We start from the raw sequence: 22,187 nt of genomic DNA on the forward strand, positions 1-22,187 counted from the left end.
AAATGTTCAACATTTAATTTATAAGGCAAGAATTAATCCTGTTCTTTTTTATAGTAGTATAAAAAAATCACACATATATTTGCAGAATTCGGAAATTAACTGTGCATACCTTAGTAAACAAGGTCAGAGCTGTATACTTGCTTTCATAAAACTTGCACTATTGATTTTTTACATGCTTTGAAAAATCTTTTCTCATGTGATCCTCTTCCCCAATACTGAGATGCCAATTATAGAAAATCAACTGGTTAGGGTTACATTTTGCATTTGATAAAATAGGAGCTGAGATTAGATAGCTCACACCTCTTGAATATGTCCCTCAATTCTTTACCCTTGTATAAATCAAAATTGTAAGTGACATAATTTTAGCAAAACAGTAAACCAAAGAATAATTTCAAAGTACAGGTAACCTCATAACAAAGAGTTGAACCAAGTTAACACTGGTACTTTACAAACCTTTCGTCAGACTGCTATCAGTATATTCATGATTTATACATTTATTCTTTTAAAACCTCTACTTTGAAGGAAAGACTAAACATGGTATGATACTTGCAGGGACTTCTTCTTTTCAAATAGTGACATCTGCAATGAGAACAGCTGGTCTTTTTCCTCATCTCTAACAGCAGAGGTAGGTGGGCATAAAGGGTGAAGAGAATTGCCTGTGAGCTTGACTCTAGCCAGAGCCCTCTGCAGTGAAGGCACTTAGAAGCAGCACCCCACTGGACACACTGGTGCAAGTCCTGAGTGGAAGCAAGCTTACCAGAGAGCTGCAGTCTTTATCCCAGTAAATGGACAAACCACACAGACACTGTCTTGTATTTATTCACACAGAAGGATAAGAATTGGTACAAATAATAAACACTGCTTTAAATACAAATAAATAGCTCTGGTTTCTAAAGGAAACTCTATATAATTCTAAATTAAGGATTTTCTAAGTTCCTATTAAAAATAGAAAACTAATTTGCATTAAGTAAGTTCTACTCCACCACAACCCTTTGAGAATTTAAGGATAAAATGGTGAATTCTACACTCCAAGAAGTCACCAGAAAAATGGGAGATTTTAGTGCTCCCCTCTCTCTGAACCATCCTGCAAGTGAAGGTTACTTGCCTCATAGATAGACATAGCTAATAAATACAGAAAGTATTTGATATCTAAAGATATCTAAAAAGATTAACCTTCGAAAAAGTGATAAGAATTTCTCTGAGCCAGTTCTGTGAATTCTGAAACCACTATGCTGAAGTTTTGATTGAAGTGTCTTAAATTCATTTATACCCATAGGAAGACTTAAGTTCCTATAATGAAAGCTTCCTCTTACTAGGAATGATAGGGGTAAACAGTCTGTAATCACTAGGAATGGCACCTGCAGCAACAAAGTGATTTACCTGGTAAAGGAGCAATGGCGCTGCCCAGTGAAACAGTCTGTCAAACTTGGCAGCAAATTGATCAAAACTGTGCTGAAGAAAAACCCTCCTAAATCTGTTGGTTTGTTTAGCTCTCTATATTGTTATGCTTAGGATTTTAAAAGAGGCAATAATATCTAGGGAGAAGTATGTTCTACAAATGAAGAATCATTTTCAAATCATGCAGTCTTTTAAAACTACATAAAAGATGAGGTCATTATAATCTTGGTACCAGAGTAGTGCCTGCTCCATTGACTTTCTGTCTCACTCCATGTCCCCTCCTCATCCTGTACAAGATAATTCAACCTCTTCTATGCAGACCCCCTACACAATTATTAGAAAGTAATATGTTTGATAGTGACCAATACATCAATGTTTAAGTTTTCAAGGAAATTCTGCTTTTCTATTTAGATTGGCCATGATACAACTCCAAATAGAACCTTCTCATGCTATAAAAACAAACTCATGCAGTAAGTGCAACTTTAAAAGTCCCACGTTAATAACAACATTTGGTATTATAAATGGCAAGATTATTTAGATTTTTAAAAAATGATCACTGTAGAATAAAAGTTGGATTTTCAAACAGAACTTCTGTTGTAGTATAAAATGCTAAATTTGATTCTACAGTTTGGTTGATGCAAACAATTTTAAGATATACACCATGTTTTCCTAATTGGGATTCTGAGACAATAAGCATAATTCTTGAACACATTACTACAACATTTCCTCAAAAGTCCAGCTTTCTTTTGCCAAGAACTTTCTCTTTTTTAGTCCAGTTGGAGGGATTTCCATAGTAAATTCTGGAACCATAGTTCTGAACATGATTTAAATTCTGTCTCTCACTTCCCTCCGTCTCTTACTTTTTCTTTAGGTTGTAAAGACTTGTGAGCACAGAAGAATGCTCTATTTTTTTTTTGATGGACGTTAATACATTTCATTTCCTGATTTCGATAATAACATTTTGTATGTTTGCCTTTTTCTCTGGCACATGATAGAATATTTCTGGAGTTACAAATCCAAACAAACCAGCCAACTAGAGCATCCCAGTGTTCAAATCACAATTTGGGATACGGTCCTATTTATTCTGGATGATGCTCAATTCTACATATAGGAAGACACATCCATAAGGACATCCAAAATGCTATGTTACCAAACGCTAACATGTGATTGTGCTCTGTTGGATAGTACCATTCACATCTACAGTGTACAAGGCAGAGGCTTTCAGGTGTGGAGACCGATTTGATTTTGCTGCTACAGTAATTCACAATCATCATCTTCGAGATTTCCACGCTGTTCTAGAATAAGGAGTAGTCCTCTTTTTATCTGGTGGCTTAAAGTAGGAATAAACAGGTGCTGCTGGATACTCTGCATCAGGATTTTCTGCCATCATTTTCAGCTTTGCTTCAATGGCTTTTATCTTTGCCGTGACACTAGAAAAAGGACAGCAGAGGATAAGAGTGGGTCTACATGCATTCAGAAAATACTTGTGTTATTTCATCTCCTTGTGCCTCTTATGCATATCGGAGAAGCAAGAAGATATTATAAGCATTTAAACTAATACTCTCATTTTAAGAAAGAGATCAAGTCTGAACCATCTATTAAGTTTTTAATATAAGCCCAGACAGTGTTAGGAGTACTTCACATTCATTACATTTAATCCTCAGAAGCAGTCACCATTCTGCACTTTAGTGCTTGGCTGCAAGAAGGCACTCAAAAATAATTCTTGTAGGAATGAAAATGACATTACAAAGTAGGCTATATTCCTTATTTTGCACATAAAGAAACTAAGGCACAGAAAGGTTAACTTGCCCAATGTTACATAGCTAGTAAGTGATAGAGATGAGATTGGAATGCAAGCTGACTCCAAAGCCCATTGCTTTTAACCATTACATTGTACCACCTTTTGAATCACTGAATAATAATGGAAAAAACATTCTGGAAATCCTATAGGGTCTCTCTCTACTGACAAACATGTGTAATAAAGGCTATCATTCACAGAGTGCTTACAATGAGCCAGGCACAGTGCCCAGCATTTTTCTTATATTGTGTCTAATCCTTGCAATAACCCTGTAAGGGTTGCCATCCATATTTTACAGATAAAGAAAACAAACATAGAGAGGTAGAGATATGCCCAAGGTTCACACAGCTAACAAACCGCAGAGCCAGGATTCAACTCCAGTTTATCACCAAAGCCCTTGCTTTTTCCTCTCTATCAGGTTGGGAGCTGAACAGCTCTGTATTAAACAGAAAGGGAAAGGAAATGCTGCAGAAGTTGTAAGGAATTCACTCTGATTCAGATCATTGCTCTCCCTTGACCAGAATGGAAAACACTCAGGCAGTGGGTATTTTTTGGCCCACGGCTCCTTTTTCCACTCTTGATGCTGTCAATGGCCTATAGCCAGTGAGAGAAACTTGGAAGGAGTGTATATATGGCCTTGTAGAACTCCTCAAAAGGTATACATCTGCTGCACATACCCATAAATTTACACAGGCAAGAAATTAAAAAACAAAGTTACAGTAAAAGGAACACTAAGGTATTACTAAGATGCATTCTGGCATCTCTTCCATTAATGGGACAGCCAGCCATTCATTCTGTATGCAGGGAAACAACCATCTCTAATTAGGCATAGATGTTAATAGAAAGATGTAAGTTAAATTTCTCTATTTTAAAAAATAAATGGAAAGCAATATGCTATCTAGCAAATAAGTGGAAAACACTGATAAAAGAAACTAAAGACACACTCATTGTAACATGAAGACCACCAAGCATAAAGGTAGTCATCCCTTCCCAGCAGGAGTAGATTTATGAAAACCTCCAAGGAGATCAATCTGTAATCAAGGAGTCTGTTCAAACCTTATGGGGAAAACAGCACAGTGGATATAAGCTCCCAGTGAATCTATGTGAGGGTATTTCAAAAAGTACCTCTTCATGGAAAGATTAGCATTATCTTTTAATTCTGTTTTTCCACAAAAAATACCCACATAGAAATCTTTTTTTTTTAAATTTCCAAGAGCACAAAACAATAAAGGCAGCACAAAATTAAGCAATATGACAGTAAATCTAAATGAGTAACTATTAAAATGAATTTCAATTTACCACTCCTGAAGACTTTTCAGGAACACCTTTCCCTGCAGTTTAATGAGATGTGTATAAATCTGTTTTGTTTGGTGCACATACTATATAAGAAAGGCCTTTTTTCCCCGTCTGGTCCTCCATTCAAATAGTCATCACTTTCCTGACTTTATGACTATTGATTTCTGATCCTTATGTATCATTGGTGCTCCTTCACATACCTTCCTTCCCTCCCCGGAACAGGCTTTAGAACTATATTCCTGCATTTACAACCTAGAGCTTCTTTGAAATAGTAACTAAAAGGCTGCGTTCTGAAGTCCAACAGACTTGGCTTTGAATCCTGACTCTGCTATTTGCTACTTGCATGATCTCAGCTATTTCATTTCTCTAAGCTTTATTTTCCTCATGTGTAAAATGAGTACAAGAGTACTTATATCAGAATTTTTATGATAATTAAATGACAAATTGCATGTAAAGTGTTTAAGCACAGTGCCTGCTTCAGAGTAACCTCAATAAATTCTGGTTATTGTTACTGTTATTGTTAAAATTTCTCCCTAGGCTACAATGCCAAAAAACCCCCCAAAAGCCCAACAACAAAAAATACAAAACCACATATACCCCCCCAAACCAAAAAAAAAAAAAACCCTTATACTTCTGTTCAATCATTCACTTAACTTCCCCTTTCTCTGCCCAACCCTTAGTTCCCCTGTTTTGAATTAACTCCAAAGAAGTAACTTATAATTCATACAAACTAGAACCAAAACTGTTATAGTTGCTGCAATGGTACATAGAATTAAATATCTGCAAACTAAAATTTTGTAAAAGGAAACTCATGGTTGGGGAGGAATTAATGTATAATGACAAATGCCAAAGAGACCCGAGGCCTTATTAAAATGCTTGTTTTTAGGATAAGAAGTGTGTTTGATTTATCTTTGTACTCCCAATGCTAAACATAAGGCCTGGTGTGGTAGTTGCACCCAGACTTTTTTGAGTGAGTAAATTCTATAAATGGGTACACAATCTGGGAGGGATGGAAGGAGAAGAAATGCATACACTCTGGAGATTAACTGAACACATCTCTCAACGTGTCAGGTTAGTGGATTTTTTTTTTTTTTTTTGGCAGCTGGCTGGTACGGGGATTTAAACACCTGACCTTGGTGTTATAACACCCGTTTCTAACCAACGGAGCCAACCAGCAGATTCCATTCTAAGTGAAGAGTCTGAAGATTCTCTACAGTATGAATAAAGGTGTGGAATGAAGAAATGGCTCAAGCTCTTGAATAACTGTCTTTCTACAGTACATCATCTTACCTTAGGTTAGACTGAGTAGGCTCAGTGCTTGAGGATGGCTCAAGACCGATTGGAAGGATTTTATCACTTTTGTTATGGTCATATCGCTGAAAGTAAGAAAAAGAAAAATTACTTCATGGGGGCAGAAACCAGCTCTTTACTGTATTGCATGGGTTCAGAGACTCTAATCACACTAGTGTATCATCAGCATATTTCTGGATAGTTTTTGGACTCCTTTACATTTAGAATTAATGCAAAACCCCAGACAGATTTGGCCTAAAAGCTGTAAGTTTACAAAAAGAAGTTGAAAAGAAGCTTCCATATAGCCATTAGTCCTCCTTAATTGGTAGGAAAAGAATTTCAACTTTCAAATTCACAGATAGTATAAATACACAGCAGGGCTACACTCTTACATTCTCATTTTAACTGTCATATATCACCTCTTACAATATTTATTTTGTTTTATTCAAAATGCTTTAAAATTCTGCTGGATTTTGCAAAGTAGCAAGCATCATACTCAACTCTTAAGAGGCCTGAGTGGAGAAGAAAAGTAGGAACAGCTTTCAGTTGCTGATATAGAAAACATTCTGTGGTAACAGAGCGGTTTAATTTGATGTCAGATAATTACACACTTCTTGTAAAAAGTAAATGTCATATTAAAGAGCAATCAGGAGCCTCTGGTCAAAAAAGATTTATAGAAGAGAACCATGAGGCATAGAGACTTTCAAATGAAAGACAGGAATGAAGGATGATTTCTTTGGCATGCCTCTTCAATGAGATGCAGAACAAGAAAACGAAAGCCAGTTTGGCAAATGAGACTTGATTTTCTTTTGAGTAAAAAAGCACTTGCTAATTCTCCTTGTTGTGTCTATTTTTAAGGCAATGTGTCCTTGAAATTGAGAAAGTTCTGTGATTACCTGATATAAGGATACAAAGTGTTTGAGCTTTGTCTTTCAGCTTGGACACTGAGCTTAAGTATCTGTTTAGTTTCTGTGACTCTTAAAACCATGCCCATATTGCTAAAGATTGAAGTTCCAACTCTGTCACAAATCTTTTCTCAGGCAGATCTGTCAAAATCCCACTGCAGAAAGAGGAGAATCTACTCCTGCGACAGCTCCAGTCCACACACTTCACCACCTCTGTGCCAGCTGGAATAGAATGCCATTCACTCATATATATTTTTTTCATATTTTATTTATAGAAAAGCCGCAGCTTTTCTAGTACATGCTCCCAAGAGAGCAACTACAGGATGAACAGGGCAGTTTGCCACCTCTCAGGGCTTGGAGACAATACAAGCACTCAAACTCCCACAAACCCACAACCTAACAACTGTCCAGACCTCTGGAGTAAGGAGATGCCAGTGCTTTGAGCACTCACACAAACTACCCATTTCTCAAGCATTTACAATAAACAAATTCAATCTCTCCGTGGTGTTGAGAGGCTGGGAAGAGTCTAATAATGCCTAAAGCAACTAATTTTAAAAATAAATACATTTTTTCCTTCAAAGAACAAGCTCCACCAAAAAAAAAAAAGATAGAGATTGGAGTATATACATTAGCCACACGGAAAAATCAATCAAAAACAGGATCTGTGGGCATGTGGAGAGAAACAACGGAGGAACTTAATCCCTCCTGAGCTGTTTCTTAAAAGAGAAATCTGGCAACACACATGGTAAATACAAGTAGGAGAGCAAAGTATGGCTGTACCAGATGTGAAAAGGCTGGATACAAATGGGTTAGTAGACAAATGTCTTTAAGAAAACTCATCAGGATGGGGTTTTATGTTGCCTTTCCAGCCTCTTGGCATGGTAAATACAAGTAGGAGAGCAAAGTATGGCTGTACCAGATGTGAAAAGGCTGGATACAAATGGGTTAGTGGACAAATGTCTTTAAGAAAACTCATCAGGATGGGGTTTTATGTTGCCTTTCCAGCCTCTTGGACATACCTTTACTTGAGCATGTGCCCATCGCACCACCAGCTTCTTAGACAGAGCCAGCTTGCCATTGAGACACTGGATGGCTTGTTCTGCTTCCTGTCCAGGAAAAGGACAAATGTTAGTCAAAAACTGAAATGCTTAGCTGGCTATGCATTCTGATAGGGCCTCACTAGCTTTGATGGCTGAGTTTCTAACCAAACTGCTTTTGGTAAATAACTGGCGAAGGGTTTACAATTTAAAAAGGCAGAATAAGAAAAAGGGTATGAGTTTTTTAAAGCCAGTCAGATGAAAATTCAAATCCTGGCTCTGTCAGTTGCTAGCAGTATGATATCTGGCAGGTCACTTAATGGCTCTAGCTTTGTCACCTGTAAGATGGAGTAATATGGCTTGCTCCTCAGTGGTGGTTGTGAGGATTCAGAGTGCATGTAAAGTATGGAGCATACAGTAAGCACTTAACAAATGTTAGCAATAGTATTGTTCTCATTAGCTGATACCTTTCTACACACGTCTACTAGTTAGGGTCACACATAGTATGTCAAGAAATTGTACTCCACCCAGAGACCCTAGAACTATATCCTGAAATAGAGCTTACTCCTTGGATCCAAAGTGACAAACAGTAATGGCTTCAAAAGATACAGGAGTGAAGGAAACTAGGCCGGAAAAAGCAGGAGTGAGTCAAAGAGGCTGTGAGCAAGGTGTTTGTGTGAGTCAATCTATGCACCTGGTTTTCAGAGCCAAAAGTTCCCTGACCCCTTTCCCTATCAGATATGGGAGCAACAAGGTTGAAAGGAATTCCTGAAGCTGGATTAATAGTCACTCTAGGTCATTCCCAGGAAGCCTGTACTTTCCCATCCTGCCAAAGCTTCTCTGCCCCATCTGTATCCATGAGGCTTTCAGCCAAGTGTAACCCACATTTCTCGGAGGTGAAGTTCTTAAGGAACAGAAGAGGAACAGGAAGTCCTAGAGGCGAGGGAGAGGCTACCCAGGACTGGGGTGTAATGCCAGTACGTATTCCGGTCTGGTTTTACTGGCGATTTTCTTATTCCTCCAGAGCACAAGCATGACATTTAACAAATACTCATTAAGAACCCACTATGTGTCAGGCATTGGATATTCACTGGCCATCCTTGCCCCACTACAGCACACATAAAGTGATAGATAAGAGGCATTTTATTTTTCTTTTAAGTTTCATTTGGTGAATTAGAACTTATATGGCACTCTATTAGTTCTGAAGTATCTGAAATTATTAAAAAATAATTTCCTATTTCTGTATATTCTTTCAAAGTTTATATATTCGATGATATTATTAAATGCCAACTGTGTTTTCATAAGTAACCTCATCTATTTTCCCAACTTCCTATAAGGTAAGAAGGTCGTGTGTTTTGAATCCCCATTTTTAGATGAACATTAAGGCCAAAAAAGGCTAAGAAATTTGCTCAAAGCTAATAAATAAGACAGCCAGAAATACAAGTAAGGCTTTGTGAATTCTAGTCCAGTATTTTTAAGCCAACATCTATCCCCAACATGATCACTGATTTTAGCTGTCTGCAAGAATCCTCATCACACTCTATCATATAATGCTAATTATATAAGGCATTCTTTCACTTTTCTCAAAAAACTTGAACAAGTAGAATAACAATGTATCAAGTATTGCCTATCATATTTGCAAAAATTATATGAAATAAAAAGATACCCAGCTCTGATAAGAACAAATGACACTTTCATACAGTCTCAGAACATACTGATACATCATTTCTTGAAAGGCAATTGGGCAACTGTGTCAGGCATTTGATGACGCCATTCCATTTCCATGAATGTAGTAAATATACATACAGTGAGGGCTATAAGATATTCACTACCATGATGCTTACACTAGTGAAGCACTGGAAACAACCTAAATAGCTAACAATGAGGGATTAGTCAAATAACTTACCATATATTAATATAGTAAAATATTATGCAGTCATCAAAAATGTTAATTAGTTTTTAATTACAGTCTAAGTCACATATAATAAAATGCATAAATCTTCAATGTAGATCAATGACTTATGTTCATACACATACATATATACGTCCACACATATAGTAGTGAAACCACAATATCACAATACAGAATGTTATCTTGATATATATTAAATGACAGAAAAATTTTAATATCTTTTGAGTGATCAACATGATAATATGATCCTACTTGTGTGTTATAAACTGTACTCATATTGTGTTTAAGTGTGTGTGAATGTGAAGAAAGAAAGAGACTAGAAACATGTACTCCTTTTTTTTTTTGTCCTTTTTGAGACCGGCTGCACCGCGCTCAGCCAGTGAGCGCTGTGAGCGCACCGGTCATCCCTATATAGGATCCAAACCCGCGGCGGCAACGCCGCTGCGCTCCTAGCGCTGCACTCTCCCGAGTGCACCACGGGCTCGGCCCAGAAAGATGTACTCCTAAATATTAACAGTGATTATTTCCGCGTATTGTCTGCACTCCTAGCGCTGCACTCTCCCGAGTGCGCCACGGGCTCGGCCCAGAAAGATGTACTCCTAAATATTAACAGTGATTATTTCCGCGTATTGGGCCAAATAATTTAAATTTTCTTTTGTGGTTATCTATATTTTCATCTATAATAAGAATATATTACTTTTATAGTAAGAAAAGCATCCATATAAATTATTATTAATAAAACAATTACAAAGCAATGTTCTTAAACACAACAAATTATACAAAGTACTAAGCAGCATCTCTATATTTAATAACATTCAAATTCAATTTCTTTATCAATGAATTTTCACTCCAAAGACTAATTTTTAATACAAGAAGATACATGTATATATCATTGTTAAAGCTGAATATTCTCTTCCTCTACCTATATTAAAAATTTGTATGCATTTGTTCTGAGACATTGAGAAGAAGGGTACATTTTTAAGAAATCAAAATAAAAGAGTTTGTGGGTGGCTCATCACAGACAGGATTGCTGTATTGTGGGGCAAAACTGCTGAAAGAAAAGGAGGCTTTGTTGGTCAGCCACTAAAGGAACAAACAAAACAGAATAGGAAGGACGATGTCCATGTGCTCACTGTGGGCATCCCAAAACATTTGGTCCAAAAAGTAAGACTGTTGCCTTAGATCTCAAGCCTAGGGAGGCTAGATTTTGAAAGCTGTTTACAAATTCATTCGTTTACTGAGGATCTCTTTTAGGATTCAGTGCAAGCCACACAGAGACGAATCAGATATGGCCCCTGCCTACAAGAAACTGTTATTCTAGTAGTCAAAGGAGATACACAAATAATTATGACAGTTTGATGAGTACTATGAAGAGGGAAGAAATCTCAATTACCTGCTTAGTTTCAAAGTTAACGAAACAGTACCCTCGAGGCTGTCCCTCCAAAGCACCTGACTTGTGGAAGAGGAAGTCAAACTGCTTTACCTTGCCAAACTTCTGAAGGAGCTTGAGGAGGTGGTATCTGTAGAGAAAGAAGGGCCTGTGAGTCCGCTCTGGGAATTTTCTTGGCCACTCAGCCTGAAGTGCGAGATAAAAGCAGGACATAATTTACCCCAGGGATAAAATCTCTAGCTCTTGCCCCCTGCCTTCCTCCAAACTGCTGTGTTAGTTTATCTGGCAAACAGAGTTGTTTGCCTCTATTTGGAATGGGAACTAGAATTGTCATGGCTATGCGTCTATCCAACACAAAAATACCAAACAAAAAACCACACCTTACAAACAGCTGTCTGGCCCACAAGCACCATTTGTTTTTCTTTTGGAGAAAAGCTCAAAAATAGTGTCGATTTATTTATTTTTAATTTCTTGGCAATGAAATAGCATTTGAATAACTATAACTCCATCAGAAACACACTCAAACTCTAAAAGCCAAAGCCTACCCTATCTCAAAAATAAACAAAGTAACAAATACATATCTACATATCCATTCACACAAACACAAAACAGTCCTGGAAGACTTGCCTATTAGATTCAGTAGTAAATCATTAGACCCAATTTGCACTTGCCAGAAACTGTCAAAAACCAAACCACAGCTAGTGGCATTTCCATAAGTGCTTGAGAATTTCAATCCCCTGGAAGACTTGCCTATTAGATTCAGTAGTAAATCATTAGACCCAATTTGCACTTGCCAGGAACTGTCAAAAACCAAACCACAGCTAGTGGCATTTCCATAAGTGCTTGAGAATTTCAATCCCTAATGTGACTGAACACCAGGACAATGTGGAACCATAACGTGACTGAGGCTGGTCTCACACAGGGCAGGGGAACCTGGCCAGTCCTATAAATCATCCACTGATGGGTAACTAACCAACCTCAGTTGCCTTAATACAGTTTATACTCTGGGGTATGGCCAAGGAAGAAATGGTCAAGGCAGGACGTTCACCCTAAGTTATTGCTTGCCACTCTGCTCCTCATCCTCTTTTTAGATACCTTACTCTAAAACTTACTTGGTTTCTACAGAGCTTTTAAGTTATTCAAACAGATGTGGCCCTAACAGGTTGCTGTGGCCAATCTCAATTCCGACTTCCTGTCATCTGATGTAAGGGTGAGACAAACCAACAGCTCTCCCGTTTCCTTTTCCTTTGGCCTTCCTCCTGGCATCCTCCACGCTATTCAAATGCAGTCAAGGCTTTTTCTAAACAATGTTGTCCCTGTGATACTAAAAAGGTATCAGCCCACATGCTAAATCTGTTATTACTGGGAATTCTAACCTACAGGGAGTCAGTAAAGTTGTCGTTATAGCCATATTTATATTCACATTGTTTTCTAGGACAAACTCATCAAGATTTTATTCTTGAGCAAGAATCTTCTTTGGGAGACGGAAAGATATAAAATGGATCATAAGCTATACTAAATTTGATACAAATGCACATCAACAAGGAAGCCCATTATCCTGGGTCAGGTGTCTGACATAGTGGAACATAATATAGGTTTAGTACTGGGGCAGGATGCAAGGATCCTAAGGCATATTATGGATATTAATCTGGTGTTTGTATCTGTTTTGAAAGAGAAAATAACCATGACCCTCTCCTTTCTAAATTCTCAACTCCCATCAGGACATCTCAACCATTAGTGAGAGTGTAGGAGACGATTCTTTAGAAGAAAGCGGGGTACATCAAGTACAAATTTCTGGCTCTACTTGACTTTTTGAATAGGCTTACTGCAAGGGCGAGTCTCTCAGATACACAGAGGAGCTAGAGGAATTTCCCCCAGGATCTTTAATTCACAGCTGCATCTTCCACTTACTATATCTCAAACCACAACACCTTGCCAGTTGTCATCAAATGGTAGATCAAACCCGTTTTTAAAAAATGATCTAAGGGCTACTGTGGGCTCGTCATCTTTTCATTAGCTACATTCTGCTTAATAGCAGGAAGGTAACACAACTGGCAATTCCTAGGAAATGAATTTTAATTTACTCAGAAAAGAAAATGCCAACAGATTATTCTTTGTAAAACTAACAAACACATTCTGCCCGAGAAGTGCGACCTTAAGATTCCAGGAACATCTGCTTAGGTCTGTGTCTTTCAACTTCTTCAGGATTTCTTTTCTTGTTTGATAATTTCTTGAAATTATCGGAACACCGAAACAAAAGGAATGAAATGTTTACTATTTTGTTTCCGGGAGATGGGAACTGCAAGCTCTGATAGTGAAAAAGCCTGAAGGATCTTGCTTTCACATCTGCAAGCACTTTTATCTGCTGCTATAGTATGGGAGAGCTCAATACTCAGCAGAGGCTTGCTTCACTTCATGAAATGTGCACCCCGCAGCCTTCAGGTACTAGAGAATAAGTATCCAGTCCCACATATTTCTGCAACTTAATCAGTGTTTTCTGCAATGGGTCTTTAATGCAGCCTTTCCACCTAATGTCACAGAAGTAATTAATCTAAACAAATGTTAGAACAGATACCTACTATGTGTCAATTAGGCACCAATTAGGTACTTGTACTATTCAGATGAATAAAATCAGTTCCCTGCCTTCAACAACCTCACATTCTGGTTAGAGGGGAGAGATATGTAATTAAGCAATTACAAAACAGTGTGATACTTGTACATGGAGGTTATGAACATGAGCACACACACGAAAGAGGGCAAATTGTGCTGGGAATGTGGTGGTTAAGGAAAGTTCCGTGAAGGGGTGATATCTGAGTGGAGTGTGTCAGTGTGAGAAGATATCATGTGCAAAGACATGAAGGTGAAAAAGAGTCTGATCCACTGGAAGAGAGTGGGGTAGGCAGTAAGAGATCAGGCTGAAAGGTAGGCAGGGCATAGGTGATGAAGGACATGGTGGAGTGTGTCAGTGTGAGAAGATATCATGTGCAAAGACATGAAGGTGAAAAAGAGTCTGATCCACTGGAAGAGAGTGGGGGTAGGCAGTAAGAGATCAGGCTGAAAGGTAGGCAGGGCATAGGTGATGAAGGACATGGTGTGTCTAACTTGATGTTATAAGCAATGGAAAGCCAGTGAAATGACATTAAAGATCATTTTTAGTGCACAGTTTTAGAGAAAATTTTCTATATAAATGTATAAAAACTGTTACGAGGTGGGTCTTTATTTTCTATTCTATGCATGTTATTAAATGGTCTTATTGTGTTTCAAATTTAAGTAAGCAAACAATAAAGACCACTTCATGCAAACCAAGACATGAAAAGAAGCATGGACAATGAAGGAAAAATGAGGAATGGACTAAGAGATAAACAGGGCTTTCTTCAGGGGTGAATGTATTGTTCTCACAGGCTCATGCATTTATTTTCCCTTGCATTCTAATTTACTCAGTTTATCCCTTAACATCTACATCAGAAGGACACTGCCACCTGGATGGCTCTCCATTGCTTTCATGTTTAGTTAACATACCCCAAACTGATCTCCTCCCCACCACAACCTGATGGCTCTTTAGCTATCCCAGTGGTCAATGGGAACATGATTCCTTTACATGCCTCAGGCAAGAAACCTCAGGATCATCTTCAACTCTCCACTCCTCTTCATCACTTCATCTCTCAGATGCACCACCGGTCTCCAAGTTCACTGTCTCTAACTAGGTGATACTGATAGCAGGGCTAGTTTATGGCATTCTCTCCTAGCAAATCTTCATCTTCAGTCTGCGCCCCTCCAATTCATCCTACAACTTGATGTTTAATCTTCCTACTAAAACATCACTTTCATGAAGTCGGTCTCCTGCAAAACACCCACAAATGAGTCTTTTCTACGTAAAATTCAAATTTGTTGGAACAAATTTTAAAGATCCTGCCTTGACCTATCTATCCTACTATTTTCATTACCATTTAGTATTCAACCTCTACTTAAGTCAAAAAGGTGTTCCTGATATTATGCTCACAAATAACAATCTTTCTTATTCTTATTTATTTATCCTTATTTATGATTTCCCCTCCACTTAGAATGCTCCCTCTATTAGAATTTCTACTGGCTTTGTTCTCTCTCATACTTCTCCTTCAGTAGCTATTAATATGGCTTTCTATACAGCACATTTAATATTTCAAAAAGAAAGCCAATATTAACCCTTTTAGAGAAGACCAAAGTGTGGAAAAATAGATGATGCTTAAGGACATTAACTTTTTTGGTTTCTTTGTTGAAGGCACTGGTAATAATATTAAAGGTATTGTTTACCCTTACATTTAAATTGTGGGTCCCACAACAATTTAAAAGTCCTTACATTTTAAAATTTAGAATAAGATAATTCAGATTATGACTGGTTATTTGGACAATTAGTATATTTTGTGTAAAGAGCAGTTAATTAGGCAGTGAGAAATCAGTCCTATCACTAACTACTTCAGTAAACAAAGTCAACTCACTTAACTCTTCTTTTCCTATAAAACAGGAAAAATAATGTTTCTACTTACCTCACGAAGTTGTTATAAGTTTAAAAAAGAGGAACTCATACAATATTAGAGCAAGAAGAAATGCTCAGATCATTTAGTTGAACATTCTCATTTTATAGGAAAGAAATGAAGTACACTGTAGTTGAGAGGAATAAGAATATAGTAGAAAGAACATGGGTTCTGCTACCTCCACAAAGAAGAGTGGGTCATCACTCCCTCAAATCCAAATCTCTAAGATCTATTTAAGCATACAAATATTTCTGGCATCTAGCACAGCCCTAAAATGGTCAGAACTACAACCACAGAGTGAACAGAACTAAACAAGAGGCATAATATTATCCCTCAAATCCAAATCTCTAAGATCTATTTAAGCATACAAATATTTCTGGCATCTAGCACGGCCCTAAAATGGTCAGAACTACAACCACAGAGTGAACAGAACTAAACAAGAGGCATAATATTGGAGTGCTAGACAGTCAGGAAAGTATATCCTGTTGAGAAGAGACTGATCGACATCCTAGTCCATCAACCAGGACTCAGATTAATAACCAACAGGCATATACACAGAATGACTAGAACTAACTGCAAAATAAACTTCAAAAAATTAAGTGGAAAAATGTTTTTTAAAAATTGTCTCTGTTTTACACAGTCCTGTAACCATTCATGATGGGCTATAATTTATCTTCTAACAAGTGGTAAGAGAACATTTGAATTGAAGGTGCATTCAAGTCAATTTATAGAAGAGATCAGGAAGAGGGGTGGTAAAGAGTCAGGATATATTTAGGACAGAGAGATAAGAAGGGTCTGTTGAAGGGGAAACAGGAAGAACTGGCAACAATTTGTGGGTGGGGGGTAAATATAACCAGGAAAACTATAAGATGCTCTGCAAACTTCTGTCAAGAGTCATTAGAAGTTCAAAGATTTGGATTAAACTAATACTTTCTGAGACTGGACTAGAAGACAGGCACCATATGTCTGCATAAGGATTATGTGTACATAATCCTTTGGTGTTCAGGAATGACTATATTTTAATAATTCATCTAGGCTCATCTTACGTACCCTGAGAGGACCAGGATCCAGAAGTTATGTATTTCAGAAACCTAGGAAGGAAATCATATATTTCCATAATATAGGACTTACCTTACTAAAATGTCAAATTTCTTTGCTGTAATTAATTTAAATGAGGCAATACTAAACATTTCATGTTAACCATAAGCTATGATTGGTAGTTATGTCTTTAAAAAGAAATTCATTACTACTTAATAAATTGGTTTGTTTGACAGACAAAATGTTTTAAGGTAAAGGATCGGTAGAAGAAAAATAGTAAAAACGGCCTTTGGTGATATAGAAGTAGAGAAGCCACAGGGAGAGCATGAGCACTTCCGGCTAGTGAGGCTCTGATCTAGTTCAGTACTTGACGTCCACATCTGGCCTGACGTAAAAAGAACAGAGATATCAGTGGGAAAGTTTTGACTCAATGTTCCTGTGAATGCTCTAACAGAAGAAAACATTCATATACTCCAACTTATGACATAAACTAGGGGGCAAATGCCCATTTGAACCTTCCTGTCAAGCAGCAGGACACAATCAGAACAAGAGTCTCATTACAGAGAATTGCAGCCAACACAACCAACACTGTTTCCATGCTTTAGAATTCCACTCAGACAAGCAGAGGTGGGAATGGAAATCACTCTTGGGAGCACCTCCTCGTAGCTTGTTAGACAATGAAAAACGCTTCTTTGATGGACAGACATTAATTGAGAGTTTGGGCAGATTCACACATTCATCCTCAAAGCACTGAACCATAAAAGAGAAATAAATGCAATCTAATTCCAGGTCCCCGTGACCAAGGTAACATGATATGGGGCAACACATCTTAAACCATCATAATTTCTAGAGGTACCCAAATGTATCTACATTTACTTGAAAAGGCTTGAGCAGGTTTAAGGAACTAAATTTTCTGTCATGATCCCGATGAATAAATTTACATCTCCTTTCCTCTCCTAATTCTAATCCTTATATACCCCTCCTCTCATCCCAGACTCAAACAAGCAGGTTCCCTCATCTCTTCCACCCTTTCCTTTAACACTATTCCAAAGGTACTGACTTCTAGGACTGATGATATACTCCCCACGTGCTTTGAGCATTGGCCTCATACAGCTCTATCCGTTTACCCTTCATTACTCTGCCACCAAACACCAACTTCCTCCTACCAAACCACTGGGGGAAAGAAAATCCTCTCAATTCTTTCTGTTAGGAAATTCCTTTCCACTGTAATGTCTGTGATGAAAAGAGTGGGGAGTCAGGACAATTCAATTAGTTTTGTGATCTTGGGCGTGGCACATTTTTCTCTTGGGTCTCAATTTCCTCTACTGTAGTATAAGAGAGCTGGATCAGATCAGAAGTTTTCAAGTGTGCTTCATGGAGCCCTAGAAGTTCCACAGAGCTTCATGAGGGATTGCCAAAGAAAGGCCTGCAATTGATAAAAGGCTTTGAGTATACCTCTTCCCCTTTGATCACAGCAGCTCTAAGTTATTTTACATATAACTTCTGATTACTTTGACTTTAAGATGGAATTCCTCAGATGGAAAAAGTCTGAAAACTACTTAGCATGGCACTTGGCACACAATAGGCACTCAAATCATTTAATCAATGAACGAAAACCAGAGGGACTGGAATGATCTCTAATATCCTTTCCTCCCTTCTAATTCTGACCTTCTTATGGTTCTGCGGCTGCTTAACATGAATTATAGTCAAGTGGTACCCCCTTGCCTGGTTTGCAAAGGTACTGAGAATACTTCTGCTTATAGCTTCATTTTTAGGGACAAGAGTATGCCTGAGGCTGATACTAGAAAATAATTTCTTATAGCCACTGGGTATAAGAATTCAATAATTAGAAATGGGAAAACATCTGTAGCAAGCAGGAAAAAAAAGATACATGGTTTAAAGGATAACCAAGTTTGTGTCCTTTCAGGAGAGTCCAAATGTAAGAAAACTGACAAGATAACAGGCTAATAACATCATCACATCACCTTCCAAGGTAAAACATAAATAAAAGGGCCAAAATATATCCTACACCCCCTGAAAATTCTTCTGAGCATCATCACTGAAAACATCGCAATTTTGTATGTCACGAATTAAGGTAACTTAGACTTACTCTGTGATTTTGGGGTCCAGGTTGCCAATCCATAATCGGTGCCCTTCCTGTAGAGAGCCCTCTGAGAGGATGGATGCATTCTCCAGGGGAAGAATTTTGGTTTCTGCTTCCATCAATCTCTATGAAATACTAAAGGAAATGTGAACATTTAGGCAGGAGAGAAGCAAAACTGTGAACATGAGACTTCAAATTCAACCTAACAAACATTTATTCAAGGAGTGCATGTCCCCTGGGTAGTCCTTCAAAGGCCTCAGTTATTCCACAACCAGGGCCCCAGACCAGTTCCCTTGGGACAGCTCTTCTGGCAGCCAGAGCACAGAAGCTGCCATTTAAGGTGAAAGGGGCGTGGTTCTGTGTGGAGAAACTAAAGTTTTCCTCTTCTGAAGCCAGAGGCTGACTGGGCAAGAGGCCAAAGTCTCTATTACTACATGATACTCCAGTTCAACAACTGTCACCCAAAATAAGCTTTGGAAACCACCAGGCAGAGAATCTTAACTGCACTGAAGGAAATGCGTTGGGAAGAGTCGCATTACCTCCCTTTTCCTCATGGAAGAGGCAATACAGAAAAGGGAGGAGAAAATATGGAAAATTTGTACATAGATTTTGGAGTTAGAACTGGGTTTGAAAACAGGTTGTGTGACTTGGTGAATTACCTACACTTTCTAGGCCTCAGTTTCCTCATATACATTAGTGGAGATAATAGTTATTTTATAGGGTTGTTGTGAAGATTAAATACAGTACATGAAAAATCACTAAATACTGTAACTAACAACAGTAAGTAATCAATACATATTAGCTATTATCATGTTTAAGAGTTTGAGAGAGACTAGGAAGAAGAGGCTATTCCTCCTTAGTTATTGCATTTCTACCACTTGTTAGTTGTGTAACCTTGGGCAAGTTACTTAACCATTCTTTGTCTTGGTTTTCTCATCTGTAAAATGGGGACAATACTTCATAAAATTGTTGTGGGAATTCACTGAGTTAATATACTTAAAGCAATAAGAAAAGTGCAGGGCACCTAGGAAGCATTCAGTTAATGTTAGCTTAAATTATTACAGTAGTCCCTTGGTGTCCTCGGGGGATTGGTTCCAGGACTCCACCCCCCCATACCAAAATATGCAGATGCTCAAGTCCCTTTCACAAAATGGTATAGAATTTGTATATAACCTACACGTCCTCCCACGTACTTTAAATAATCTCTAGATTACTTTTAATACCAAATACAATGTAAATACTATGTAAATTGTTATACTATATTCTTTAAAACATTGTATTGGTTTTTGGTTTTTTTTCTTCCCAAGTATTTTCCATCCACAGTTGGCTGAATCTGCAGATGTGGAATCCCTGGATATGGAGGACCTACTGTACTAGTCTTAGCTCCTGAAATCTCTCATCTCAGAGCCAAGGAGAATAGGATTAGGATTGGAGACAGTAATGGAAAGAGTAGATATCTTGGTGTCAGAACACCTGGTTTAAAATTATGACATTTCCACTGGAAGTCATTTCTCGCTGAGCTTGTTTCCTCATCTTTATATAAACTTTGCCCTGCCTACAACTTAAGGCTGCTGAGAGGACCAAAAATGAGATGACAGGTGTAAAATAAAGCTTTAATAAATGTATAATGTGGTAGAGAAAGAAAAGAAAAAGGGGCTGGAAAGATGGCTGGCTGTGCCAGAGTTCAGAACTCCCTGCTAGAGAAAACATGTGTCCTAAATATCCAGAAGTGCCTCAGAGGTAATTACTGCAGGAACTGTGTCTTAATAACACCAGCTGATACATATTGACACTGCCATTACCTCTTTTACATCTCAGCACACCCTACAAAATCTAGTACATATCAGTTCCTAGGTAATTGTTTGTTGAACATGTTTACCTACCCCCCTGCACACGTGAATAATTTTCCTTTCCTACTCACATCTTCAATCTGTTCAGCAGTGTGTGACAAGCAACTACAAACTGCTAGACCCTGAGCTATCTACTGAAAATAGACCAATTAGTAAGTCATAGCTTTCGCTCTTACCTCCTGAGAGAAAGGTGAAACAGACATAAACAGAATCCCAGGAGGGGAAACGGGAGAAACATTTTGTCTTCTTCCTGCTTTCCTTTCCCTCTACTTTCTTACAGCTCATTTGTTCAGAAAAAAAAATTACTTTGTTTCTATTTTCCAGCCATTGTCTAGTTAACTGAGGTCAGAGTATTAAAAAACAAGGTCCCTGCCCCCAGGAAGCTTGTATTTGGAAGAGGAGCAGGACAACACAAAATCAAAATAAACTAAAAAATACAATTAGTGATAAATGTTGAAATACAATTAAGCAGGGTTATTTGACATGGGGTTGGACGACTTTAGTTTGAGTGGAGAAGAAAGGCCTCTCTAAAGGAGATGACATTTGGGTTGAGACTTGAATGATAGGAACTTCTGATTTTCTCATGTCTAAAAACACCAATAATACCAGCAGCTACTTAATACCACAAAAAGGTACCATATTTTAGCGGGATGAGTGCAGAATATGGGACCAGAGAGACGGGGATTCAAATCCTGGCTTTTGCACCTAGTTATTGTGGGACTTTAGCAGGTCACATGATCTCCCTTTAAGTGTCTTCTCCACAGAAAAGCTTTCCCTAATAAAATAGATCCTCTTGTAATTCTCTACCACAGCCACCTTTTTCTTCCCAATAAAGCTAACTCAATGTGTTACTTAATGTTTTATCTTCTGTTGTCCTCACTAGAATGAAAGCTCCTAGCGGACACGGCCGTGCCAATCTTGATCACAGTTCTATCCCCAGCCTGGCTCATGGTTGGTGCTCAGTGTTTACTGAATGCATGAATGAAGCAAGCCACTTCTCCACTCGGAGCCTCAGTTTCTTCTTCCTTCCCAGAATGGGTACAATTATTCCTATCTCATGAGGTCGTTGTGAGTTTTAAATAAAACAATACCGGTGGCAGCTCAGCACGGAGCTTTTTGAGAAACGGTAAACTGAAATAAAAGATCAAGACGGCAGCCGACCACCAAAATCCTTTGGGTATGCAACGGCGACAATCCCTTAAATTGACATAGTTCACAAAACGCTTTTACATCTATTCTCCCAGCTGAGCTGCAACAACCCTGGTAGCCAGGAATAGTCATTCGGGGAAACTGAAGTCCAGAGAAGCAATGGCACTTGCTCCAAAAAGCTAACGGCGGGGTCAAGCCTGGAACCCCGGCTTCCTGATTCTAGACCGGGAATTCCCACAGGCGAGAGGTCATTATCCACATTGTTATTTCCGGGCCAGCGGCAGGGCCTGAGAAGCCGTCCTGCGAGAACAGCCTCCCGTAGGACCTCCTCGTGGGGCCAATGCTGAGGTGCAAGGACACATCGCAGCCGGACTCACCTCCTGGCCTCCGTGTTGAGCCCTCAGCTCATGCCCCGAAAGCGGGTCCCAACTCCGCTGTCCGACTCAGCACCGCCCGCTGCCAGGCCGCCCGTGACGCGTTACGCCTGCGCCGCCGCGCCGCCCCGTGAC

The 22,187-nt window shown here is 38.5% G+C and overlaps 1 protein-coding gene across 4 annotated transcripts; it reads right to left on the reverse strand.

Moving 5' to 3' along the window:
- On the reverse strand, positions 1-22,141 carry RBM18 (RNA binding motif protein 18). Of its 4 annotated transcripts, none has more exons than XM_008572032.1 (6): positions 22,056-22,141; positions 18,686-18,814; positions 11,120-11,156; positions 7,707-7,793; positions 5,783-5,868; positions 1-2,828 (listed from the first exon to the last, which is right to left on the reverse strand). In XM_008572032.1, the coding sequence occupies exons 2-6, from the start codon at positions 18,796-18,798 to the stop codon at positions 2,669-2,671; spliced, it is 483 nt and encodes a 160-aa protein (XP_008570254.1). In that variant the 5' UTR covers positions 18,799-18,814; positions 22,056-22,141; the 3' UTR covers positions 1-2,668. The 4 variants fall into 4 exon arrangements, with proteins under 4 accessions (XP_008570254.1, XP_008570251.1, XP_008570255.1 ...); XM_008572029.1 differs by having other exon boundaries at positions 11,030-11,156; XM_008572033.1 differs by lacking the exon at positions 22,056-22,141 and having other exon boundaries at positions 11,120-11,212; positions 18,686-18,794.
- Between the last annotated feature and the right edge of the window lie 46 nt (positions 22,142-22,187).

The sequence above is a fragment of the Galeopterus variegatus genome, unplaced genomic scaffold (assembly GCF_000696425.1).
Source record: "Galeopterus variegatus unplaced genomic scaffold, G_variegatus-3.0.2 Scaffold747, whole genome shotgun sequence".
NCBI lineage: Eukaryota > Metazoa > Chordata > Mammalia > Dermoptera > Cynocephalidae > Galeopterus > Galeopterus variegatus.

Coding starts and splice junctions, on each gene's coding strand:
- RBM18 (XM_008572029.1), bottom strand. CDS start 18,798: ATGGAAGCAGAAACCAAAATTCTTCCCCTGGAGAATGCATCCATCCTC. Junction 7,794..11,029: donor TTAACTTTGAAACTAAGCAG/GTAATTGAGATT, acceptor TTTCCTGGACAG/GAAGCAGAACAAGCCATCCA. Junction 2,829..5,782: donor CCTACTCAGTCTAACCTAAG/GTAAGATGATGT, acceptor TCCTTTTTCTAG/TGTCACGGCAAAGATAAAAG.